Below are 27,274 nucleotides of genomic sequence, written 5' to 3' on the forward strand. Positions count from 1 at the left end.
CCAAAGGGCCAGCTACACGCTTTTCTATACACACGAAGCCTTCTCGCAAAACCGCCACTTATGAAGAACACAGACTCCTTGAACATCATTCGCTATGTTAGTGGTTTCTTCTTTACGTATGGAAGCGATTCTGTTACCTGCTGCGGAAGAAATCACTCTTGGAAGGGAGGGGGAAAGAGTTAAAGTTAGACACGATGAACTCGGAGGTTGTCACCCGCATACGGATTTTTTCATTCGGGGCATAAATACAGACTTGGTTTTCTAATGAAACATGCGAGCGTTCCTAATGGTTTTGATTCGAACAGAAAGTCGTACTCAGAACACCGTGGAGGCCAGGTCACGTCTAGCGGCAGGTGCGCTGGCGTATTTGAGGCTCCGGGTTAGGGAGTTTCTGGGCAACAGACATCTATAATCGTTGGAAGGAAAAGTCCTTTACAAAGACAAACTACTTAGAAAGACAGCTACACGTACCCAGTCTGTACGTGAGCAGTGTTCACACGTGTGCCCTCACCGGGAGACCCCAGCCGCCCGCGGGGTCTGCACCGCGGATGCTGGTTTGTGTCAGTGCTCGATATCCTGACCACCCGAAACTCACTGTTTTAGCACTTTCTTTTCTAATCAATCTTGGGCGTTTTTTTTTTTTTTTTTTTTTATTTTGAATGTTTTGTTCTTCTAGTATCTTTAAGATATAAAAATCTCTTGATCTTCAACCATTATCTAGAAATGACACAAGGGGACCCACACAGCCCACGGACCTCCAGCAGGGCTCGGCTCACGCAAATGCCCTTTCCTGAAGGGCCATCCGCTCTAGCGTCTTCGTTTACTGTATTCAGACCCAGGAGAAAGCTACTCTGAACAGTGAATGTTCTGGGACGCCTGGGGGGGCTCAGTTGGCTAAGCATCCAACTTTGACCCAGGTCAGGTCATGATCTCACAGCTCGTGGGTTCGAGCCCCGTGTCGGGCTCTGTGCCGACAGCTCGGAGCCCGGAGCCTCCTTCGGTTCTGTGTCTCCCCCTCTCTCTGCCCCTCCCCTGCTCACACTCTCTCTAAAAGATAAATAAACATTAAAAAAAAATTTTTTAAGTAAATGTCCCCCACCACATCTTTTTATGTACCTACAACGGTCCTGTTCACTCAGATCCACGGGTCCTTGGACACACACTTCAAGTTCTAACTCAAAAGTATCTAAGTACAAATACTGAGTGACTGTTCAGTGACAAGTCAGAAGTACTGAACATCTGGACTTTCGGTGTTACTCTCGCGATCCCTTTCTCATCCCTTAAGTTCTGAGGAGACGTACAGGGACAAATTCATGTAGTCAAAACAAAAATGGCACCACAGGAACAGGTCTGCCTTCAGGAAACACGACTACAGAGCGCCGACATAAAGGAGCCTCTAGAGAGTTCTTTCACACGGCTCACTTCATGCAATGCCATTTTCATGCTGCCAGTGACAGAGGTGACAGGATTACAAGGTGGCCACTGACAGAATGACAGCGACTCTGCGGCATTTGTCAACAGTGCTCCGTAGAGCACTTCACGATGGCACCGGAAGGAGACACAGGTCCTCGGACACACGCGTGTGGCTGTGCAAATTTAACTGGTTGTCACGTTACTTGATGTACTTTTGAGCGGGATTTGTGATTGATACATGAAGGGAAGCGAAAGTCTGAGACAGGACAGGGAGAGGGACACCAGCGGACCGTCTGGGGACGGTGGACGCTGACGGAGGGAAAACCCGGGTCTGGCAAAACAAGAAAGCCAAGGATAGCCCGTACCTCTGATGAACACATTCAGACTGTAAAATGGCACTCAAAAATCAGTGTTTCATGAAGTCAGGTAAAAAGTGCCGCTGCTTAACGAAGGTTTCGAGAAGCTGGCACACTGAGTAAATGGACACACCGCAGACCAGACTTCACGGTGTCTAGAATTCAGGGCTTGCTCAGGCCCTGCTCCCTGCAAACCACACGGGGAGGCCGGACAGCGTGCGTGAGCGTCTAGGCCGCAGAACAAAGCGGAGTGAAATCAAACTCTCGTCACTCTTGACTGGGAGACGCCAACAGGGCTGAGAGGAGAGGGGACACACAACAGCCATTCTGAACAAAAAGTACACACGACCACATCTGTGTCTACGTTACTCAGTGTGTTCGACTTAGGGACTCTGGAGGGAACGGTGACGTGCCGTGTAAACTTTACGTGGGTGAAGTCCTGGGCGTTTTGCACGGGCTTTCCACATGCAGCAGAACTTACTTCAGAGCCGACAGCCTATTTCACAGTATTATCTGAGCGTCACACACAAGCAACATGTATATACTGCAAGTTTATTTCAATCACACAAACGAAGTTAGCGTGTAGGAAATTTAAATGAAACAGTACGGTAAAAATGGCAGAGAACCGAAAAGGCTAAAGAGGAAGCACACCTAAAGCACGAGAATCCAACATTCGTTAGTGTTTCGTCCTCGGTTCCGACGGACACTTGACGCTGGCAAAGTGTGGACGAACCGCGACCGGGACAGCCGTTCCGGAGAGACCTCGGCACCGGCGGGAGGTGTGTACATTCAGTTGGTTTGCGATGGACCGTCGGCCGTTGACACAGCGCGCAGGACGGATTGGTCACGGGTCAGATCACAGTGTTGAGGAAAGAAGTGCCTTCCTGTAACTAGAAAGGACCCCTGAACTGCACTCAGCTTCAGACAGCCCGTGGACTAGAGCACAAAAACCGTCGTCTGACGGGGTTCCGAGGAACATCGCTCTGAGAACTTCCCGCGTGAGTTACTGAAATCTCTAACGATGACAAAACTGTCACGTAGGACAGCGGATGTGTACAGTGATTTCATCAAACGTCTTGTAAAGAACACATTTAGCAATCCGGGATAATGCAAAATGATGGAAAATGGCGTGATTCAACACTGGTTTTCTGTCATTTTACACAGATATCCTGCTAATGTTAGACCAAAAGGCACGAGACAGTTAGCGCGTAAACCGGTTCCTTTTTGAGATCTAGCGTTTTACTGCAGTCTTTTATCTCACTTTGGACCACGTGCACCCAGCATCCTATCCTACTAGAGACCAACAACCAACAAAATCACGTGATTTCTCACCAGATTTATAGGGGACATAAGCGTTTATACCATCGAAGTGTCTGCATAACCGAAAGTACAGTAATAAAAATGAAAATGCCTCCTAGTTCTTCTAGAAAACAGTACTTCAGAAGCCTGCCGCATCTTGAATGCCTTTACTACTGCCTGACCATGAAGAGGGACAGAAAACACAACCGCAGACCTGAGTGAGGACAGCTCACCCATCACAGATTAATGTCAAACCGCAGTTTCTACACAAACGGGAACTACCGTAAGTAGGAAAAACCTCCCTCGTTCACACCGTTTGGAAGGGTAATGGCAAATCCGCAGCCTTTAGAAAACTATACTATCGACAAGCTCCGTCTTCCCAAATGAGATTACGAAATCTAGAAAGCAGATGAAAATGGATTACTTCTTCAAAACTTTAGTGAAACTTCAGATAATCAAAGATTTCAAAGCAAGTATGGCACGTAACTGAAGCATACATCAAGACAGAGAGCCTGGAGAGTTTCTGATTTCCTAAATTTTCAAAAAAAAAAAAAAAAAATCTATCATTGCAACATACAGAATGTCTCCCCTATTTTAATCTTCGTGAGTTTCCAGGAGAAGGGTGTGGATTACGAACGCACGCACACACACCCGAGTCGGGGTCAGCAGAGGATCTAATCCCGTCCTCCTACCCCAAGTCTCACTCTGTCACCGGAGAACTACTCAGAGCCCCTCGCCGGTCCCCGCTGCCGCGTGACTGACGCCTGTGACCTCAGTCGCTGCTGACGCTGCCACATCTTATGTTTCCACACAACACAATTCAAGAGCAGCTTTCCTGGTCAGAACATGCACCTGAACACCTGTCCGACTGCAGGGCACCTAGGTCATAGTAACTGCCAGATTCAGGGATCGAGTTTTCGAGTCCCACAGTATGATGTGATTCATGTGAAGCTCAGAATGTTTCAGACCATTGAAATTACTGAAGCTAAAATACGAACAGCTGAAGACATGATGTAAAAGATTAAGTACTTGGTTCTGCTAACATATTTACCAATTAAAGTCACAAAATATTCCTCATTATTATTCATGCAGGTAATTGAGAAAAAAAGACAATGCAGAAGTTAACTTTAAATGAAAACTTATTCCTTCCCTTCCTCCCACCCCCTACACTCTACAAAATGTTTTCCCTGGGACCAGGCCTTGAAAAGGCCACTACATATTAGTGTGACATGCATTACTGTTTGCAATTAAAAAAGCTAATTTTGTGGTGGTTGTAATTACATTATAAAAATGTCCACATGCATAAATCTAAAAAAGGTTGAAAACCTACAGTAAATCTACAATATATTGTTTTACATTTGACCACTGGTGTGTGTTATGTAGGAGTCATAGATTTGGTAAAGCATTTTAACAATTTAGGAAGGCATCTAAATCTTTAAATTCTGGATGAATTTTATGTTGTAATCTACAAAATTGCATGAAGGCTAACTCGAGAGACTTCCTATCATTCTAAAATTCCTCAAGCCAGACAAATCATTTTTAGGACACTTTCTTATAAATATCGCCCTTTGAAAGCACGTACAATTCCATTTGTTCCACGTTTTAGGATCTTAACCTCCACAGGGCTGACCTCAATTACGGAACATCACACGTGATAGGAAGACAAACCTGAGAGAAACATTTACAATACAATAGCGTAACTTGCTAAATTCTTCATCAGCACTCTCTGAAAACAAACTTCTTAAGCCTTTCTCCTCTTTATTTTAGCAATGGGTTGTGGAAAACGTGCGATTTTGTCTTGACATGAAAATATTTCAATGCACGGCGATTCTGCCTGATGGGCTTAGGATTTTCTGCATAACCGTTAAATGGGAACTCTTATCCGACCCTTCCATCCTGTTGAAAAGGTCAGAAGAAAGCAGCAAACTGGAGGGAAATCGCTGATCGCCAGAGCAACAGCATCTGAAGGCTCACAAGTGCGCCGGCTCTCCTCCTCCCGACCATCTGTATCCACTTTCTTCTCGCGGCTCACAAAACGTAGGGGCTTGTTGTTAACAGCTGTTGTTTGCAGGGGTCTTTTTTCTTCCTCCAGCTACGGTCCTGTTTCTCCTGGGCTTGCTTCTCTACGCAGAATTGGACTTGCTCAGTTCTTGCCTGATCGCTGGGTACGAGAAGGAAACGCATTGCGAGTAAATTTGATGTGGAGGGAAAGATTCATTCCTAAGAACCCTCAGCGACTGTGTTCAAGCGCCCAGCAAAAAAAGATGGACTGACCTTGCACAGACCTTTGTTTTCTTAATACAAAGATGGTACTAATTCTTATGTGTGTACACACACACACACACACACACACACTCATTCACTTGCTCTCTCCCTCTTGCTTACAACACAGAAGAGTGGATGCCGCGGGCTCAGAACAAGAGGGCAGCGGGTGGGACTGGAGGACAGGCAGGGACAGGCCAGCTCCCCTGGACTCCACACCTGAGATGTCAGGACTTCTTTACCTGGGTTTTTACAGCTTCCGCTGTAAGGAGCGGGCTCTTCCCGCACCCTGAGCCACGCGAAGGGCAGGATACTATGCGAAAGTAATTGGTTTATGCCCCCAAGCAATAAACTGGTTATTTCTTTGTGTGCAGATCTTTAAAGACAGGTATCGTCAAACGGTACAGGGGCAGCAAATCTGCCGACATACTCACCATCGATGAGCTCTTCTTTTAGCTTTGTTAATTCTTTTCTCATTTCATCTAAAATGTCCTAAAATATTAGAGAAAAACAGGAATGCAGAAAAAAATTACTCCTCCAGATACTCTCGCTTGCATAAAATTCTGAGAATATATGAAGTCTGATGTACGGTTTTGCTGCCAGACCGCTTATGTCTTAGGGTAGCCTCGGCAAATCATGTTTTAACAGTCTTCTCTGATTCCAGCCTAGCGAAACATGAGACACCAGAATGCTTTCTAAAACTAAAAATAATTCTGCTGTCCAGAGAAAGGCAGGATTCAGATGATTTCTAGAAAAGACAACAGCTCTGCTTTGAACCTCAGCTTCTGGGAGCAGTATGAGAGTTGGTGCAGAACGAAATTTCAAGGAACAGGAAAACTACACCAGACGAGCAGATCCCGGCCGAGCGGTGATCCGGTCTGAAGCACAGGATTCCCCGGGGACCCCGCCACGGCTGCCAACTGTGTTTCGAGGACTCTGGGACTCCCCTGGCGGGCCCTCAGGGCCGCCCTACCGGGTGGACACGAGGCTGGAGGGGGCCCTGCTGGACCCGCAGGTCCGAAATGGCAGGTACCAGCCGCACGCAGCCGCCGAGCACCGGAGACGTGGCCAGGCTGGGCTGAGACGCATCGCCCGTGTAAAACGCACCAGAGTTCAAAGATTCGGCGTGAAGACATAATGTGTAATGACGTGTAATAGCTCTTCGGTAATTTTTAAACACTGATTACATATGGAAATATTATTTAGTTCTATTAGGTTAAATAAGATGTATCAAAATGAATTTCGCCACTTCACTGACTTCACACGGCTGCCAGGGATTCTCCGGCGTTCACGTGACCCCTGTCACGCTACGACGTAACAGTGTCGACCCGGACGCTCCTTCCTCCAGGAAAAGCATTCCATCCTCAAACCGTTCGCAAAATCTCGATTTCCAAGCTGATTTTGGAATAACAGACACCCCCACCCCCTTAAGACATGACCAAGAACGGGGTCACGTGGCAGCGAGAAGGGTTTCTGACAAGGCGACGCGATCCGGAAAGTAACAGCTACCCTCAGGGTGGACCAGCTCCCAGCGTGCGACCTTCCTTAACGCTGCGCGCCCCAGGTTCGGATTCAGCTGCTCTGTTTAAGGTTCATTTTCCTGAAAGGCTTTTCAGGTTTAAAATAAGGTTGAACTGTCAGTAACTCCCCCGCTTTACAATAAGGAACAAGCACAGCAGTTATCGGAACAGCCTCACTGCGTCCTTATTCCAATTAATAGGAATCAAACCTTTCCCCTCTTCTCCTCCCCTACAGACAGCCAAGAGCGTACCACGTTCTCGAGCGCGTGCAAGTGCTCTACTCTAAAGCGTTTTCAAGAAAAGCAAGTCACGTTAGATACACGGGAAAATAGGGGCTTGATCATCAGTGACCTCAAGCTTCCTTTCCAAACTACCCAACTCGATTTAACTTTTCAAACAGCTTTGCGGTTTATAAAAATTAGGTTTATCCGAAACATTATCCGTATTTCTCTCCTTAATTCGTATTTGACTTTAATTCCGAACTCCTACCACTGCAACATCATCCGTCCCTTTTTGAGCCACGAACACCTGCTAGCATTTAAAAAAAGGAGCGACGCCATGGGGACAACAGGCTTTGAGGAAAGGTCCGGGTTCTGATCGCGACTCGAACTACGGACGGGGCCGCGGGGCTGAGCGGCGTGACTTCTCAGAACCTCCGAAGCACACAGTTGGAGTACACACGCTGTTGGACGGGCCTCCACGAGGACCCCTAGACGGTGCCGCACCGTGAGCCCGGCCGGTGCCCGGCCTGCGCGTCCGCCAGGGGGTCGGTACGAGGCCACCACGGGGCCTGGTGTGGTCACCGCTGTCAGAGGCCACCGGGTGTGCGGGATGGGAAGGCCAAGGGGACGCTCTCGCTGCGGCTCCTCTGGGCTCAGGTGCTCCGGCTGGCCTTCCCCTTCGAGTCTTTTTAACACTACCAATTTTTTAAAAACGTATTCCACCTCCTCTAGGAATAAAATCTTGGAAAGTCCACCATCTCCTCACCCGTCACTCCTTCTCTTTTCCTGCTTCTGAGCACATCCTCGTACAATGTGTGTCCATGTACGACATGCATCCACGTACGACGCGCGTCCGCGTACGGCGCGCGTCCGTGTACGACGCACATTCGGGTACAACGTACGTCTGTGTACGACGTATCCAAGATACGGACATCTTTTTCTTTCTCATAAAGGTGGGATAACTGTTGGCACAGGTTGGTCACTGTTTTGCCAGCACGGGTGAGGGCTCGCGATCCAGTATTAAATGCTCTCAACTGTGACCCCTTCGTGGCCGCTGGGTGTTCCCCCACACTGTCCATCTGTATACTTCTACAGTATTTTCTTAGCATAAATTCCTGGGAGTGAAATTTCTGGGTTCAAAGGTAAGATATTTATCTTGTTTTCCCAAACTGCTTTCTAGAAAACAGAGGTACCGGAGAGTGCCCGTCTCCCTCCCATTCTGGACAAGGCCAGGTCTGTTGGGTCCATTTTTGCCAGTGTCCGGTGACAAGTGCAAGCCTATTTCCCTTCGCAATTATACGCCACGCACTCACGTTTAAAGTTTATATTGCGCCACTGCTGGAACTTTACATTAATGCCCTGAACCAAAAAAATTAAGGTTTGAAAACAATAATACACTACTAATGCTATTTCATTTGTATAAAAATATCTAAACTCTACATTCTTCTTTTTAACTTTTCTTTACTTGAGAAAGGGAGAGAGAGAGGGAGGGAGAGAGACACGGAGGGAGGGGAGGGTGGAAGGGAGGGAGAGACAGGGAGAGGGAGAGACAGGGAGAGGGAGAGAGAGGGAGAGGGAGAGAGAGAGAGGGAGAGGGAGAGAGAGGGAGAGAGAGAGAGAGGGAGAGAGAGAGAGACAGAGGGAGGGAGGGAGAGGGAGGGAGAGAGAGGACAGAGAGAGAGAGAGACGGAAGGAGGGGAGAGAGAGAACACGGAGGGAGGGAGGGAGAGGGACAGAGAGAGACGGAGGGAAGGAGAGGGAGGGAAGGAGAGAGAGAGACACGGAGGGAGGGAGGGAGAGGGAGGGAGGGAGAGAGACACGGAGGGAGGGAGGGAGGGAGGGAGGGAGGGAGAGAGAGGGAGGGAGAGAGAGAGGGAGGGAGGGGGAGGGAGAGGAGGGAGGGGGAGAGAGAGAGAGAGACAGAGGAAGGGAGAGAGAGGGACAGAGAGAGAGACGGAGGGAGGGGGGGAGAGAGAGAGAGAGACAGACAGAGGGAGGGAGGGAGGGAGAGGGAGGGAGAGAGAGGGACAGAGAGAGAGAGAGAGAGAGAGATGGAGGGAGGGAGAGTGAGGGACGGGGAGAGGGAGGGGGAGGGACAGAGAGAGAGGAGAGGGAGGGAGGGAGGGGGAGAGAGAGAGAGAGAGAGACACGGAGGGAGGGAGGGAGAGGGAGGGAGAGGGAGAGAGACACGGAGGGAGGGAGGGAGGGAGGGAGGGAGGGACAGAGAGAGAGACACGGAGGGAGGGAGGGTGGGAGCGAGAGAGAGAGACAGAGGGAGGGAGGGAGAGGGACAGAGAGAGAGACGGAGGGAGGGAGAGGGAGGGAGGGGAGGGGAGAGAGAGGGAGAGAGAGGGAGAGAGAGGGAGAGGGAGAATGAATCCCAAACAGGCTCAGTGTGGTCAGCGTGGAGCCAGACACAGGACTGAACTCACGAACCGTGAGATCACGGCCTGAACCGAGATCAAGAGTCAGACTATCAACGACTGAGCCACCCAGGCGCCCCTTAACTCTACACTCTTTTCAAGTGCGTTCACGCTCTGTCGAACACATGCACACGAGGACAGTTCTAGAAGAAACCAGTGCACAGAGGCAGCTGCCAATGAGCGTGCCTACCTGCTTCAGCCTGTCGTAGTCTAGCCCCTCTGTCTGGACGCCGTTGGCACTGGGCTGCGACGAAGGTGCAGATTTTGGTCTGTACAAACAGAATTTCCAGGACAGGTAAACGACACTTAGGATGTTTGAGAAGTTCACAAAAAACTGCAAATTTACCAACCCAACACCAGATTTAAGTCCCTTTCCTAAACACAGTGTGTTAACAAGTTAATTGTCAAGTTGCAGGACCGACTGGAACATGATAAAGCAGAAGTATTTCTCACGGGGCTCAGCGTTTCCAGCCGTAATGGTCTCAGTAAAGAGACAGGCAACGCGATGGGACCGCGGCGCTTCTTCCGGCAGGAGCGGAGGAGCGGCGTGCTACGGGCAGGGGCTGGAGCGAGGCCGCGTGCGACACAGTCTCGTTCTTCTGAAACCGTGCGGTGCCCACTAAACGTCTGGCGAACTGACCCCTAATGTGAATCGGTTTGCAAATCCCGCGCCTGGTTTTGGGCCGAAAAAAACTTTCCTGATGAAGTTTTTACGGAGATGTCATCCGAACAGCGTGTTTCCAGCTAACTACTTCCACAAACTTATTTTGTTTGTTCGTTCGTTCGTTTTAAAAGGAAATGCCACACAGAAGCGGACTGCCAACTAGGACTACGCTTTTGGAACGCGAGGCTCTACTAAAACTTCTACGTGAAGAAGTCAGTCTTAGAAATCGAGTATTTTAAACAACAGTTTCAGTATCAAATAAACCAGTCCTGTCTCCTCTCCAACTCTGGCAACCAGAGGGAAGCCCGGGGGAAAACCTGGAGTTTTACGGGCGTTCACCCAGGTGGTTAGCCTGGTAAAGTGGCCACGCTCTGAGGGCCACACATCGATGCAGATGCAGACTAGTAGTCAAGTCACATATCATCAAGTTCGCGGAGGACCAACGTCACAAATCTGCCACCAGGACTCGGTACCCGTCACTTTGCGAAGCCTCTTACAAGGCTTATCGTCCTCTAAACCCATAGACGCTGGGCTGTGAAGATGAACTATTGAGTTACTTTGCCTTTCATATCAAAATACGACTGCTTAAAAGGCTGGGAGGGAGCAAGTCGACCGATTTGGTATCATTAGGCAGCCGCCGCTCTGCCCTTAGGAACAAGGGAAGTGATACCTTTCAGAGAACTCCCCTCAGTAAGCACTGAGCTGGGCGGGGAGAAGATTACAGGACACAGCTCCTTTCCCCTGGGAGGGGACGGACCCCTTTACGCTTCGCCTGAGGGGGACTGTTGAATCCCCTAGTCACGAGGACGTGCAGATCCGCGGCAGGGAAGGCAGGGGTCCCTGCAGAGCCCGAACTAGCGAGAACCCTTAATGTCGACAGACACACTGTGTGCGTTTCCTTCCCCACGCCGTCTGCTCCTGCTCGTCGAGTTACACTGCTAATTCCTCTGCTTTTCTTCTACTCTTTACATTGAGGTGGTGCAACCAGCAAATTCTTTCCTCCTAAGTTCTATAATGAATATCCCCTGACGTTCATATGAGTGCCTACAGCCTGCTAATTAACTGGGCGGTATGTTATGACTATATCCGTATTATTAAATAACACAAGCATTATACAATAAACGATTGAGGAAACATGCAATTAAGAAATTTTCATTCATGCTAACATGCAACCCACCACCACCACCATCACCATCACCATCACCATCACCACCCCCAGCCCCATCACCATGATAATTAACTAAAGGGGGGAACTTTTCATACTGAAGGAAAGAAGTAATCACCACTTTTTTAAAACAAAGGTTTATCAACCTTCTATGGGGGGGGGGGGGGCTCTACGTGGGAAAGCAGCAAGATAATGGAGAAGAATAACAACAGAAAATCTCATTAAATGCTATTTTTCTCTCTTACGTACTAGCAAATTTTCTAGGTCTTTTGGTTACGACGATTAAACCACCTCAAATAAAAAAAGCAGGAAAAACGATTTCACACTTGTGATATAAACATTTTATGCAGGTTTAACTGGCTGACAAACTTTAAATCTTTTCAGCATCAACAGCATGAAAATAATTTTAGCTAGTATCAATTTGGCCGAATACAATCTGATTGCAGAACTTCTAAATCACTGCCAGGGACACCCCTCTGTATAACTATTTAAGTCACGTTCCCAGTAGACTTGATGTGAATTTTTAAAAACAGGTGCATATAATAACATGGGCAGAGCTCGGTTGTTTCTAACCCATGGATTTTCACTGAAAATTGATAACAAAACGAGCTTTCCCAGAGGTTTTTGTGTTACCTCTGGATACCTGCCTATAAATAAGCACTATAATATTTAAGTCCCTATCCTGCCAAATTAATTCTAATATTGTGTAAGCACTTGAGGATTTTAAAAATTGTCAACTTTTTAATTAAAAAATACGAAATGCGCGGTTCTTCTCTTAACTTTAGTAATGAAAAAAAAATGGTTATAACAGGATTATCCTAGAGAACAATCCGCTGGGATGTTAGATGTCAGATTGTTAAAGACACTCAAGTACGTAGGAGACAGAGATGTTCCTCAAAGAGTAAATTTTTCACAATGCGGCTGTAATGAAGTCCCGTGCTCCACTGACAAACAGTAAGAACTTCTACGGAGAACAGCCTTTCGAAGAAAATGCACAAGCTACCAAGAGCCTGGAGAAAACACAGGGACCGAGACCCCTATCATGGCCCTGCGGACGTGTGCCCCGCTGCTGTTTATCCCCAGCCAACTACAGAGTGATGGTAGGGGGGTGAATACCATTAACTTTTCTAATTATAATCTCTTAGAGTTTTTAAAAAACTCTAAATAAAGCTAAGTGTGAAAGGTCTGACCTTCCCAAGTATCCCCCTCGTGGTGATTACCAGTCCAGGTAGAAAAAGCTCAGCCCTGCCCTGAACGTGTCAGTTAAAAGTCTCAATCACAAAGTCACATCAGGGTGATACCTGTGTAATGAATCATAGGACCTGTTGTCAAAAACAATCTGATTTTTCCTTGGAGAATCCCGTCTATGAAGGGGAAAAACCATTTAAAGGGAAATACAACAGAAACTTTTAAAAAGTAATTCTCACGAGGTTACCGTTTTTATAGGTTTGCAGTCACAGCAAAAAACAATTAAAGGAGTCCATTACCCTTAAAACACTCATTTTTTTTCCAGTCCAGAAGGACGGTATCTGGACACAAACTCTATCTACGGTCACGTGAGGTCACTCCCTCTACTTGACGATGACTGAGGACAGAAGGGGGACAGACGCGCGCTGACCCTCTGTACAGACAGACAGCACACACGCAGACACAGTAAAAGCGCCCCGCCGAGTATCGCAAGTACCAAGACCCAATAAAAAACCACCGCCGCTTAAGTATACACAAATCAACTCTTCTGAAAGAGCACGTAAACAACTCTTCTCCTCCCTTGAATGTAAGATCTGTGAGCTCTTACTGAAAACCACAGGAAGAACTCACAAAGGTTCCAACGGTACATTCCAGCCACAGTCTGAAGCATTCGAACACTCTTGCTTTCACTCTACTGTCCGAGGTCTTCACTCAGCGGACTACAGCACAGTGCAGCATCTGGCGTGTGTTGTAAGGTATTAACCCGCCTTACCACTGACGTAACTTCGACAGGGATATTCATGACAGAAAGGGGTACTTTCACTGCCCTGCAAGGGTGAGGTGCACCTAAATAAAAACGTGAAGTGGCCAATACACTGGCTCTCAGAAGGAACAGGGGAGGAAAGGGCAGAAAAGCAATACAGTTCTGAGTCTCTCAGACATACTTCTAAACCCTCTTAGGGCTTAAAACTGCTTGTGGTGACATTTTAAGGCAGGAATCACTGGCTGGATCCAATCCATCAAAAGGTGTATGAATGGTCAGGAAACAACAGACAGTTTCACAATTTCCATTTCAGGAAAGGAGAAGCAAGCCATCCACCAGAGCAGAACACGATTATGACACACTCCTGAGTAACAGGATCCAGTGTTTGGTGACTCAACAGAAAACTCCTTTTCTTAACGTGATTTTCAGAACACTCCTTAACTTCCTTTAGAAATCTGAAAACTCTTTCAAAGAATTCTTTTTAAACTTGTTTTAATGTTTATTTATTTTTGGGAGAGAGAGAACGAGCTGGGGAAGGGCAGAGAGTCTGACTGGGGGCTCGAACTCACAAACTGTGAGATCATGACCTAAGCTGAAGTCGGACGCTTAACCGACTGAGTCCCCCAGGCGCCCCTCAAAGAGTATTTTTTAAATGAACCCAAACACGTCGAGGAACCTCCTGTGTTTGGAGAACCTCTCCCAGGTCCCTCCGGAGATACCCCTTCTGGCGTGGACTTGGGATTAGCTTCAGGCAAGCGCAGCAGGGAGCCCTTGTCACTAAGGTGGGGACGAGGACTAGACGCGGAGAGAAGGAATTCTAGCCCGCCGCACTTCAACCTTCAACAGACACACAGGACACCACCGTTCTGGTCTCTGGGACGCACTGGATAAACTGAGCTTCAAGACGCGCTCGTGAAGAAAAGCCATGCAAACTCCCAGGGACGAGCTGGAAGGCCCTATCAGTCAGGTATCTGATAAACACCAATCTTTCTACTCTACTGAAAACACGGCCACAAAAGCAATTCCTGCATTTTTTCCGAAAGTCAGATACACTCATCTTTCAGGTCAAGAGAAACCAGAAGATTCTATACATTGAAAAAGGCTCCGTTTCTTTGCGGAACTCACGTAATTGTGCCACTGCCCCGTCTCTGCCGGCACAGAGAGCCCAGAGAAACACACCCAAATTTACCATCAGGCTGATATGGGACAGATCTGTGTCGGGGGCGGGGGCGGGGGGGGAGGGGGTGTCTATCCTCGTATTTTTCCCTTTTTAGGTTTCTATCATTAGAGTCAAGTCTGCTTTTTTAAGAGGCAAAAATAAGGCAAATAAGGCCAGAAAGAAAAGGCAAAAAACTGTTTGGTGCGAGACACATACTTTTTTCTGGAAAAAAAAAAAACCCAAAAAACAAAAACCAAAAACAGAAGTCCTTTAAACTGTCTCAGAAATCAAGGGAAAGTCTCATCTATGTTCAAGACGGTGATACAATTTGTATGACAACAAAACACGCCCAGCTAAGAAATGCTGTTCGCTAAGACCACGCCTCGTGGCCCGGGATAAACAAGGTTAACCAGTCTTGTCTTCTGGGCACTTTTTCTAAGTTGGACTATAATTAAAAAGTTTCAAACTGAGACAGAAATCGATCTTTTTACTTCACAAATTCAGAACTTCAGGTTTTATTTTGCTCTTTCTTAAACACTAAATGAAATTTCTCCTCCGGCTGCTTTTCAGTTTAAAACATAAAAGTTTCTTTCAAAAATTACATTACAAAACGAAGGATGTCACTGAGACTAATGGGGAAATGTGGACTATGTCACATCACATCATGGTTCAATGTAACTTTCTTGCAAGCGAGAACGGTACTAGGGTTCCGCAGGAGGACAGCTGCTCCTCAGGGAAAATGCAGAAGGATGAAGGATGAAGGATGAAGCAAATTTGCAAACTGCTTTCCAGAACTCCAGGGAAACAAGCGTGGATGTGTAAATAGGAGCTCAAAGCCAATGTGGCAAAACTAGGAACTGGGGAGTCTGGACGATGGCATACGGGTGTTTGCTCTTCTCTCGACTTTTCTGTAGTTTTGAATTCTTCAAATAAACACATCGGGAGGACCAAAGCGATCTCAAAATTTCAGACAACTGGCTAACAATAAGCATACGGTGGGGTCCAGACAATCACTAGGAAGAATAGAACGTGCTCAGTGGTTTCCAAGAGCAGTAGGATTACAGGTTTTATTTGCCTCTTTGCACACTCAAATCCACCATTTGATTTTTCCTACAACGGAAATGTAGCCGCTAACCACGTGTAAATGTGAACCTTAGAGAACACAGGTACCTGGAGATGACAGGTGACTTGCTGCCATTCACTGTATTCGCTCTTTCCAAGGTTTCTTGCTGGTTCTTAAAATATGGAACATAAGTTATTAAATACCTTATGTGCTCCCAGCGTACTGTGAAACAAATAACAAAATCCTAGACGCCCCTATACATGTTTAGGCAGTAATACAGATAAACAAAAATTTTCATTTCCAATTCTGAGCTTTAATTAAAATCTGTAAGGATCTGGGCGCCTGGGGGGCTCAGTCGCTGAGTGTCTGACTTCAGCTCAGGTCATGATCTCATGGTCCGTGAGTTCAAGCCTCACGTGGGCTCTGGGCTGACAGCTCCGAGCCTGGAGCCTGGCTTCGGATCCTGTGTCTCCCTCTCTCTCTGCCCCCCCACCCCTTGCTTGTGCTCTGTCTCTCTCTTGCTCTCAAAAGCAAACATTAAAAAAATTTTTTTAAAAAGTAAAATCTATAAGGATTCTAATTTGTACAACCTCAGACCTTAAAACAGGAAGAAAGAATAAGCAAGTGTGACCAGCCCCCCTAGGAAAACTGCAGACTGTGAAATGTAAAACACTGTATGTCTGCACGCCAGGGGCTAAAGTCTAACGAGCAGGGCTCCCTATCCGATGAGGAGTTCTTGGCTTGGCGGTCTATAGATACGCCTCAGGGAACATGCAAATGAACTATGAACACGTTTGTATAAAAATACAGTCGGCCACCCCTTCTCATTGGGGGTGGGAGGATTCACAGCTCTTTCACCTTGTGAACAGCTCTGGGACCCTAACTTACAGTGGAGCTCTGAAGAATCTGTGCTCTTGGTAACAACATACATATAAATTTTGGCTTATGGAAGAAAGATAAAGTTATTACAGTAAGTGGTTCACAAAACAGAGGATTTTTAAGGAAGGCAATGTCAAAGTGATCTGAGTCCTATTTAGAGGAAAAACAATTCACAAAGTCACAGTCTTAACTCCAAGATAGCTATCGAAACTACCGAACAGTCACCATCCAATAATGAGAATATGAGACTATTGTTGGGTTTTTTGGAGAATGGGTTACAATCACAAAAATGGAAATTTTTTTAGGATTTCTAAATAGTGCAATTCTAGAGGTCGCTGGTAGTCTCCAAATCAAAACGAGTAGGAATTGACATGGACATTTCTCTGCAGTGATTACTTATGGGTCATTCAAGATAGTAATTCATTGAAATCATCAAATTTATTCATGTTGCTTTATTCCAAATTAGATAAAAAGCTGAAGAGGACAGTCCAGCTCTTTGTCTTTTGGTCAACACAAGGAAATGACACGTAAAACATGAGAGCCTCACATCCTAGGCACGGGCACCGCGCTCGTGCAGTGCCCGCAGTGACAGGTGGTTTATTTGTATTCTGCATGAAATACTCTCCACCCAAGATTTTCTCCACGTCAGAAACTGCACTGAATTCAACAACCACTTTTCAAAGACTTTAACGAGGTTTTCCTTTTACCTTACAAATTAGAAGCTTTACTTCCTTATCAGTACCACCCAAATGCATGGTTAAAATGAAACGCTCTCTAGTTGAGAACGTTTTGAGATGGATGCTAGGTACTGATAACTGCAGGCTCACTTAATCTTTTTTTTCCAATAATGTTTTTTAAGGTTCATTTTTGAGAGAGAAAGAGACAGAAAGAGAGAAACGGAGCATGAGCAGAGGAGGGGTAGAGAGAGAGGGAGACACAGAACCAGAAGCAGGTTCCAGGCTCTGAGCTGTCAGCACAGAGTCCGACGCGGGGCTTGAGCCCACGAACAGTGAGATCGTGACCCGAGCCGAGGTCGGCTGCTTAACCAGCTGAGCCATCCAGGCGCCCCTCACTTAATCTTTACCTTTAAGAATCAATGAGTAAAGATACTTCCCTCTCATCTATGTATATTTCCTTGCTTTAGCAAATAATGTCAAATCATTAACAGTAGTACACACGGAATGTGTTAAAATTATGATTTTCAAAGAAAGAATCACCAGAAAAAATCTTCAGGTTTTAACGGATCTCCCAATCTCACAGAGGCAGAGGAAAAACAAGTCATTGCTTCTGAGCGTGAACGAAACACTTTTAACATTTTCGTGGCCAAGCAGGTACTTGGTCCAAACGTGGGTAAAGGGGAATTTTTAATTGAGGGGCGTTAGTATTTTGAGAAGGTTCTCAAAGGTTGAAATAGATCTCCTAAACTTACCGGGTTGTACTTGTCGACGAGGCCTTAGAAGTGACGGGCTCGGAATCTTCCTAAACATACAGAAACTCGTATTAACCACACACATCTGCTAGAATAACCCGGGGCACAGGACTCAGTGCCGCACTCTCCTCCGCCTCCAGTCCTTCTGGTGCGCTGCCCGCCGTGTCTTTTGTCAGCCTCCTGCCCCTTCCGTTCCAGCACAGACTGTCCTCCTCTGCCCCAACTCCCCTCCCCCCGGGTCCTGTCCTCGAGCACCCCTCCCTGAGCGGCACCAGCCACCGAGACAGAGCCAGATGTCACAGACGGGTCGGGGGTGATGGCACGGAATACCAAACTCGGGGGGGCGGCGGGGGAGAACACCTGTACTGCTCAGACACCGGGGCACCAGGCAGATAAAGCCCGGCTGACATGGGGAGGGAGGAGGGGGCACAGCCCAGAACCATGGGGCAAACAGTTCAAAACCAGGATTCAGTCTAATCCCTTCGTTTTCAACAGCAGGTAACTGAGACCCTAAGAGATTTTAAAGCTCAAGTGAAAGGTCATTCTCTCACCTAAGGTACAGCACTTACTCTACAGGTTAGAATTCAGTCCTTTCCCCACAAAACTCAACCCATCTTACGAAGAATGCTAGTAAACATTTATACGTGAGGCTCCAAACAAGCCATCTGTTGTACGTGAAGGACCGAAAGAAGCAGTGACAGATTCCAACTAATCTCCGACACCGTCTCCCGAAGGAGCTCCGCTGGCTCTCGTGCCCCAGCCAGGCAGACTCTTCATGAACTCACGTGTTTGTCCTCTTTCTGTTCGGTGTCTATCGTTGATCCCTTTTCAGCAATTCTTCTCCTAGAAAGAGGGTAAGTCAGATTGTTAAAAAATTCATCTAACTCTTAGCAGAACAACTACTTCTCCAGAGGGGAAGAACTGTGCCCGGCTCAATTACGGCTGAATGAAACGAACACGACCCTCTCAATCGTGACCACATTCACGTAACTCCTCGCTTACCTCCTGGCCAGCAGGGCGCTCATCTCCTCCATCAGCCCGCTGCCCCCTAACGGGAGGGGTCCGTTCCCGCGGACCCGTGTCTGATTTGGACAAGGCGGGTTCGCGCCGATGGTGCTCCCTCCACTCGGGAAAGAGGCATCCTCCACCTTAATGAGAATAGACACACGGTGAGCCCCTACATTAGACGACCTGAGCGTTACATTCAAAACAGAAGGAAGACTTAATTTCAATACAAACATCTAAGTATTATTTGTAAATCTTTTTAAGAACCTATGGACGTGAATGGCGTGGATTTACATAAATCGGTGGAGGTTTCATCAAAGTTAACGTCAACAGTAATGGGATTTAAAACGGGATAGAAAATAACGGGATAAGACATGTCTCCCTGTTCGATACACTGACAAGGACATACACTTTGGGAGGGGGAAAAAAAAAAAGGGTAACCTGCCCCAGAATGCATAATACAATGAGGAAACCTATCAGGGAAACCAAACTGAAGGATGAGCCACAAATCAGTGCTTTGCAGACGTCAGCAACGTCAACGTCGTGTAAGAAACACTGAGGGGCTGACACAGATTACAGCATACTCGTGACATCACGACGAGATGGACTCCAGGATCTTGGGCTAGAAAAGTGACGGAAAAGACATCACTGACCCCAGATGCAATCTGAGTAGGTCTGTAGATTGTTAACAGCCCATCGATCCAGCTTCCTGACTCTGATCATTCTACAGTGGACACACAGGTGCATGTCCCTGTCCCTACAAAGCAGGATTTACGGACACTGTAGAGTGGTGTGTCTGACAAAAGGGAGAGTATTGTGTTCGCCCAGAAGGAAACACAAACACACGGAAAAATCAAAGCAGATACTGTAAGCGGTGAGTCTGGGCGATGGGTTCACAGAAACTGCACTCTCTCAACTGTTCTGAAGTATAAATTATCTCAAATTTTTCAGTCAATGAAGTTCATGAAAGTAGAATACGGTAAACTCGGTACTTGAGTCGCTGAGAAAGGACAGGACACACACACAGAAAAGGGGACACTCGGAAACGCATTTACCCGGGACACTTTCCTCAGTTTTGCTCCGGCCAATCGCAGCGGCAAGTCCGTCAACGGGCGATTGTCTTCAGACACTGATCCCGCAAAAAATCAAGATGCGTGGGTGCGTGGGGGCGCGGGAGGGGGACGGAGGAGGGGGGGGGACCTGGTTGGGAAGGGGGGGGCGGGGGCGGTGGGGGCGGCGGCCACGCAGCGGGGAAGCGGCAGGGGGGGGCGGCGGCCCCGGGTGGGGGGGCGGCGCTGCGGCGGCCGGGGCGGGGCCGGGTGGGAGCGGCGGTGGTGGGGCGGAGGTGCGGGGGTGGTCCAAAGACACCGCCTGCAGGAGAGAGACGTTAGAACAGCCGGTCAACGGGGCGCCGCGCTCGGATTACCCTCTTTGGGAAGCGGTGCAGGACGCCACCGCCTCCAACTCTCACTACGGGTTCGTGAGCTCCGCTTAGCACAATGTTAACGTCTGGAGCGGGATGTGAAAAGATACTAAAATTGTAAAGCCAAAATAGAGGACTTCTTACTTTGGATTTTTGGGGTGTTCCCGGGATTTGGTAAATAAAATAATGTGCTCGCAAATCTGCGCCTGGGGCAGCGTCCCCGAAAACAAGCTAGTGTATGTGAGGGCGGTTAGTAAGGCCTGAAGAAACAGACCCCAAGTCGTCTGAGTGCACCCCCAAAGGCTGAGACGGTAAGTCTGCAGTGGTGGAGACACTGCCTGTGCGACTGAGACCATGAGAGGGCATGGGTCCCCATTCCAGTATCTTACGCATGTCCCACACTTAAATCCAGTGTGCACAGAATCACCGAAATGAAGGAATCTACTAGAACAAAGCGCAACCTCAAAACAACCAGAAGTAATTAAAGGATCCGGAAATTGGAAGTAGAGAGGTTTTTTTAGTCTAGAAGACAGGGGAAGAGAGAACGTCTCCACGTCTAGTAAAACCACAGAGAGAGTGAACACGAACTTCTTTCGTATCAGAAAGAATGACATAGTAGGCACTCCCCTCTTGGAGAGTTTCAGGACAAATAAAATGCTATTTGCACAATGGGTGGGGATTTTCTGCAGCTGCTAACTGAGCACTGACTGAGCGGTTCACACAAGCTGAGAACACCAATGGCTCCTAGAAGAGCACAGAGCAGGGGACGCCTCTCTTCCCGGGCAGTGGGCCCCGAGGGCGGGGGGAGGGGGGGTGGCTGTCAGGTCAGGCTCACTGTGCCTCTCTGTCCAGCACTGTGGTCACATGTTACGCATCTGCACATACTAGAATTCTGGCTCAGTGTTTAAGCCAACTTGGTAAGTCAAGGAGAAAAATATGTACACAGCAGTAACAAGTCTTATTATTTAAGAACCAAGATTTTTGAAGGAGGTGTTTAATTTAAATCCAGACTGTAACACTGTTTCTTTATAAATACAAATCTGTCCTATTCCTTCCTTTACTTCCTGTCTAATCCTCTTTTTGAAAAAAGAGTTGCTAAGCATCGTCTTTACTTCCAGAACCAGGTCCTCCTCTACTTACAAATAATCCACCCTCAGAAGGTCACATCCGCCCTCCCCCGTGACCATGACAGCACGGCTGGGCAAGGGGAGGGCGGGAGGGATAACGGGAGAGAGGATGCGTATTCCCTTCCAACCACCCCTTCAGCCACCACTGCCTGGCACTCGGGAGCACGGAATCCCACTGGGGCATTAAAGCAAGCCTGCCATTCTTCCAACCCCTTGTGCAAAGTCAGGCTGCCCCACAGGATTCAGGGTTGCACCTACCCCTCGCGGTCCAATGTGGGAAGCCCAAATGAGACAGGGCCCCACGACCGGAACTGTGCCAGAGCAGACTCTAGGATGATACGCTTAATGACTACAGCTGGGCACCAAGTCTATCCTCCAAATTTCCCACAAATTAAAGGGACACAAGGGAGATCACATATTCACTGTGCAGACAAACGTTGTAAGTAACGTCTTCCTAGTGAAATTGAAAAGATCTGTGTCGTGGGGGCCACCAGATACCGGACCCCCCCCCCCCCCCCCCCCGTGATCCTGGGGAGACACCAAAGTCCAATCGCTGTGGGAGTTCCTCATATGGATCCTCCGAATGCAAACCGATCCAGCAGAAGACCACCTCATTGTCGGCCACTTGTTCAAACTACAGACAGCGTGGCACGGTGACGGGAGGCCGTCCGCCTGGAGACACACCCTCCCCGTCCTCCAGGCAGTGACGGCCGCTGGCGCGCCACCTTCGAGGGAAGAGTCGTTAGCAGCAACGACGGAAGCCCTTACCTGTTGGGCTGGAGTCTCGGCCGGCTGAGAGGCTGCATGCGAGCCTGCTCAGAAGCAGAGGAGTCCCCCAGCACAGAGTTTTAGAGGAGTCTCCGCAGGGGCAGGCGCAGGGGCAGCTGCAGAGGGAGAAGAGGAGAACACTAGGCTTGGAGGCGGGAGTTGAGGCAATGGGGGGTGCTTGGAGGAGGAGAGGCTTGAGATCCACAGTGTGAGCGCGGTGCGAGGGAAGGCGGCGGCGGCGGCGGCGCTGCTGGCCCTGAGGTAGGCGGCGGAGACACCGGACACGTGACAGAGTCAAGCGGCCCGTTGGGTGCTGTTGGTGACGGAGGCAGTGGGGGCACAGGAGAAGAAACACAGCCAGGGAGGACAGGCCTCGGACGGTCGCTTGCCGGGGGGGCTGCTAATCATGACCGGAGGAGATGGAGGGAGGGGCGACACAGTGCAAGTAGACCAGGCACAGGGCTTCGCGGCTGGAGGCTGAGCAGAGGGTGTGTTCACGGGAGAAGAAGGCCGAGAGTTTTTGTTCAGAGGACGAGGAACCGTAGCGTAATGGGGGAAGCAACGCGGGGTGGAAGGCTGAGCCTAAAGATGCTGCAAAACGTCTGTCGCGAGTGCCGAAGAGGTGGTGTGGGGGGCGTGCAAGTACGGTGGCAAAGCGGTCACCACAGCATAGTCAGGACTGGCGTCTGACCCTGGAGCTGCGATGACTTTAGCATAGGATGGAGGAGGTGCACGCAGGAGGCCTGGCAGCCGGCATACTCGGGCAGCGGCGCGCTATACGGGGAGCTGTCGGATGGGCGGAGCTGCGGGAAGGTGGGGAGCGGCAGCAGAGACGGGATAAAAAAGGAGAGAGAAAAAGGAGTGAGCTAGTGAAGCACAAAACCAGCACTCGGACACAGTGCACACACGCAGACCACGGTTAGTCCCGAGAACGCGCTCACTCGTCCATGACTCCTGAGACCCAGGGGAGGAGGGACACGGGCTCGCTTTCCGTCGGCGAGCGTACTGACACACGACATTGCTTACTTAGCTATCTTGGCAAGAAGAAGATTCTATCTCAAGTCTCATTATTCAGTCCACTAAAAGGACATTCAAGTTACGTGAGTAGGACCACAAACAGAAGAGTAAGTCTGCTTGTTGTTTTACGAACAAATAGCGGAAACTGGCAAAAAGTTTTACAAAGGGCTAAGGGCCCCCTGTTCGTGCTTATTTGTGGATAAGTTTTGTTTCTTTGGTCGGCTACAACCCCAGAAAATAACGAGGCAGTTAAGAACAAGTAAATTAGCTCAAACGACAACCCATCAACCCACACTGAGACCTTGGATACAGGCCATATGGAATAGGAAATAATTCTGAGATCCTATGACAGTAAATGCCAATTTTAGTGAACGTCTCAAACTGTGCTTTTTAACGCTTACATCTTTCGATAAATTCCATCCGATTTAGAAATTTTCACTAATTTTTTGCAGTACTAGATACATGGAAGCCAGTCAGTTTTAGAGAGGGTACTTTTCGCCTACCTATTCTGAATTCCTCCTTCAAGCACTTTAGAGCACAATCAAACAAAGTTCTTGAACAGGACAGGAGTCAGGACCAATTTAAGCAACCTCGGGGGGGGGGGGGGCTGTGTTCTAAGTTCATCCAAAGTAAACACTTCCCACAAAAACACACTTGCACTTTACAGCCAATTTACAGGGAGTGAGAAGACTTGGAAAGCCGGGGCGGCACGTTTCCGACTTTCTCAAGCCCCCGGCGCTAAGTGCAGTAACACCGCGAGGGGGAAGGAGGCGGCAGAGCAACAAGTGCGGCCTGCTTCTCCGTGTCCCACTTGCTGCCCGCCCCCCACGCCCCCCACGCCCCCCGCCGCACATGCACCCGCACGGAGCACGGCGCGCGCTTTCTTACCGGCGGCCGACAGCCGGCGCTCCCGCTCGCGCTCCCACTCCAGCTGCTCCTGCCGCTCCAGCTGCTCCTGCCGCTCGCGCTGCTCCCGCTCGCGCTCGCGCTCGCGCTCCCGCTGCTCCTGCCGCTCGCGCTGCTCCCGCTCGCGCTGCTCCCGCTGCTCCCGCTGCTCCCTCTCGCGGTCGAGCCGCTCCAGCCGCTCGCGCTCCAGCCGGTCCTGCCGCTCGCGCTCCCGCTCCAGCCGCTCGCGCTCCAGCTGCTCCTGCTCCAGCGCTCCCGCTCCGCGCGCTCCACGCGCTCGCGCTCCACGCGCTCCCGCTCCAGCTCCTTCTGCCGCTGCTGTTCTTGCAGCTGCCTGGAATTCCGAGACCAAAGCCATCAGAGCGGCGCGGCGACGGCCGCCGTCCTTAGAAGCCTACTCGCGACGAGCCCGCGTGCGCCTCCCTTCCGATGCACAGGCGAAGCGAGCGGAGCCTGCCGTCCACGGCGGCCCGCACCACTTCCCAGCCTCACGGAGAGGAGAGTAACTCAGCAGGGTCACTAGTAGCACACGACACTGACGGCCTCATTTTAGCGTGCGCTGTTCATGAGGGAAGTGCCACAAATAAAGGAATTTTCCAAGTAACTGAGCGTACCACGTAGTGACCAAGTCACTCTTTCGAATGTTCACGATACAAGTTAATACGTCATCATTTTAGAAATACAACGGCCGGCGAGCCACGACAACAGCTCCGCCAAAGTTTGCTCCGTTTATTTTTAAGCCGTTTTCCCTACTGCCTCTTGAAGGATCGCTACCGGCAGATTTGCTAGGAGAAAAGGTACACACACATCTTAAGATTCTGGATACATGGCTCCAAACTGTTCAGGATTAGTGGCTGGGCTTCCCCAGCAGCCCAAGGATAGAGAGAACTTCCTTTCACCACTGGGGTCTTTCACTGCTGCTAATGCACGTGCTGTCAGTCAGTGACAGCTGGCCTCCTGGCCCCTGCAGCCTACTGGGACACAGCTGCCTGTGTCCTTTGATGGGTTTTTCTCCCGGACAGTTAACATTCCATCCTCATTTGTAGAGCTCTTCTCTCTATTAAAGCTAACAACCCATCGTCACAGATGTTGGTCGTATGTATTTTGAACTTTTATTACGGCCTTTTAACTGCCTTTGATTTTATGTCATTTTAAAACTGTAATACGTTAGATTTGTTAAGTTGTAATACAGCTTTTAACTTTTACATAGAGAGTCTAGTGGTGGGATTCCTTCATGTGTTCTGCCTCTGACATCCTTCTTAGCCCCTTCCCACAAGATTATGGAATTACATGTTTTTACAACAAATCCTTAGCTCATATGAAATTCATCTCGGGTTTGGGCACGCAGTAGTGAGCCACATCACTGTACCTCACTGGCAGAAGATGCCGCCTTTCTGTGTGTTGACTGTTTCTGAAATTCTACATTTGGTCGTGGATGTTTGTCTAGAGTGGCACCCAGTATGCCTGGACGTCTGAAAGAAATGATCTAGTAGGGTGCATCCATCCTTATCCTCATCCTTTTGAGTTTTTTCTAGAGGATTCTCAGATACTTCGCTTTCTCTGGCTAAGTTTTAGAATCACTTTGTTAAATCTACCCCTTCTGCCAAGACCTATCCTTCTCAGTCCTAGTAACACTTTCTGAACTTTGAAGATCGATGGAAAACATTCATGTCTTTTTAACCTCCTTGTCTAAGAATGTATGGAATGTCTCAGTATTTATGCAATTAAATTAAAAATCCCCTTCTTGGGGCGCCTGGGTGGCGCAGTCGGTTGAGCGTCCGACTTCAGCCAGGTCACGATCTCGCGGTCCGGGAGTTCGAGCCCCGCGTCGGGCTCTGGGCTGATGGCTCGGAGCCTGGAGCCTGTTTCCGATTCTGTGTCTCCCTTCTCTCTGCCCTCCCCGTTCATGCTCTGTCTCTCTCTGGCCCAAAAATAAATAAACGTTGGGAAAAAAAAAAACAAAAAACCTACAGAGGCCCAATGGTATGTGGCTGTGAAACATATAGCTTGCTTTTAACTTCCATACATACATGTAACAGAGCAAGCAAAGGTCTCCAAGTACCCACCTGGACCCAAACAACAGTCTTGCCCATAAAAGTTAACTTTCTCCAATAAAAATACTCGGCCCCATCTCTACATAATAATCTCATAGCACCGTGGGTAAGATTAAATGAAGTAATGCCTTGAAAGCTCTTTAAAAAGTGCTGAAAGCATATGAACACTCAATAAATGGAGCTATAATAATAATTGTTTGGAAATTTCAAATTAGGACTTTCCTTGGACTGGCTAATAGCCTGGCTGGGTTCCAATTAGAGGCAGAACTAACTGACAGAGGGTGTATGCTAATCTTTGTTCCTCCCAGCACTAGCAATAAACCACTAAGATTCTTCCAGAAATCTCTCCCCGTTTCCTAAACTGACTATAAAAAAGGAAAGAGCCCACTTGACAAGTGAACAATCCCACTTCTGTCGGAAGAACCCGAAGCCTCCCTTGGGACAGGTCACCGGACTTGACAATATTGCAGGAGACGGGGTGCCTGGGGGGCTCAGTCGGCTGACAGCTCAGAACCTGGAGCTGCTTCAGACTCTGTGTCCCCCCTCTTTCTCTGTCCCTCCCCGACTCACGCGCTGTCTCTCAAAATAAATAATGCTAAAAAAATATTTTTTAACAAAGAATATTGCAAGAGAGAAGCAGAAGAAACCTACGGCAGTGCTCAGGACAGGCAGTGGTGGAGACTCTGGCTGGAACATAATAAATCAGAGTTTTAGGGCACAGTATGACTTTGTTATGCTGCTGGACAACGCTAACTGCCAAAGTACGGAGGGTAGCAATATCGCTACAGGGGTGAAGGCAAGAAATTCGGTTGTACTCACAAGGATGTTTTCAATAATAAACTGGGTAGACAGGAGTCGGTTCTTTTGTAATACCTTCTAATAAATAAACTTGGCTGGGATGTACCATTAAACTTAAACACGGTCTGTGTCAAAAATAAGGGCATACGCTATAATGGAATCGTCCTAAACAACCTATTGGTCCAAAAGGCGAAGAGACGCCCACGTATTCTAACCGAGCGCATCTGCGTCCAGAAGCTGAGGGGAGGTATCTCAGGGCACGGAAGCTCACGGAGAAATCTGTGACGAAAGACCCAAGTCACTGGGCCCCTGCACGCTTCCGTGCCACTCTTCCATTTTACTCCCGTCAAATAAGTGGGGTGCACGAAGCTT

At 48.6% G+C, this 27,274-nt stretch overlaps 1 protein-coding gene and 1 long non-coding RNA gene across 2 annotated transcripts in view; one reads left to right on the forward strand and one right to left on the reverse strand.

Moving 5' to 3' along the window:
• Positions 1-2,307: 2,307 nt before the first annotated feature.
• Positions 2,308-27,274, reverse strand: part of ENAH (ENAH actin regulator) — a 138,143-nt gene continuing 113,176 nt past the window's right edge. Inside the window, 15 exon segments of the mRNA XM_032591857.1 lie at positions 2,308-5,229; positions 5,765-5,822; positions 9,685-9,763; positions 15,604-15,649; positions 15,652-15,668; positions 17,805-17,854; positions 18,590-18,647; positions 18,807-18,952; positions 19,865-19,990; positions 19,992-20,180; positions 22,128-22,174; positions 22,177-22,207; positions 22,209-22,243; positions 24,033-24,299; positions 24,302-24,384. Of these exon segments, the coding sequence (XP_032447748.1) occupies positions 5,192-5,229; positions 5,765-5,822; positions 9,685-9,763; positions 15,604-15,649; positions 15,652-15,668; positions 17,805-17,854; positions 18,590-18,647; positions 18,807-18,952; positions 19,865-19,990; positions 19,992-20,180; positions 22,128-22,174; positions 22,177-22,207; positions 22,209-22,243; positions 24,033-24,299; positions 24,302-24,384 (1,270 nt within the window). The 3' untranslated portion in view covers positions 2,308-5,191.
• Positions 5,224-11,299, forward strand: LOC115504701. Its single transcript, XR_003965767.1, has 2 exons — positions 5,224-8,213; positions 9,904-11,299. It is a non-coding gene; the product is annotated as an uncharacterized LOC115504701 (long non-coding RNA).

This window comes from Lynx canadensis, chromosome F1 (assembly GCF_007474595.2).
Source record: "Lynx canadensis isolate LIC74 chromosome F1, mLynCan4.pri.v2, whole genome shotgun sequence".
Classification (NCBI taxonomy): domain Eukaryota; kingdom Metazoa; phylum Chordata; class Mammalia; order Carnivora; family Felidae; genus Lynx; species Lynx canadensis.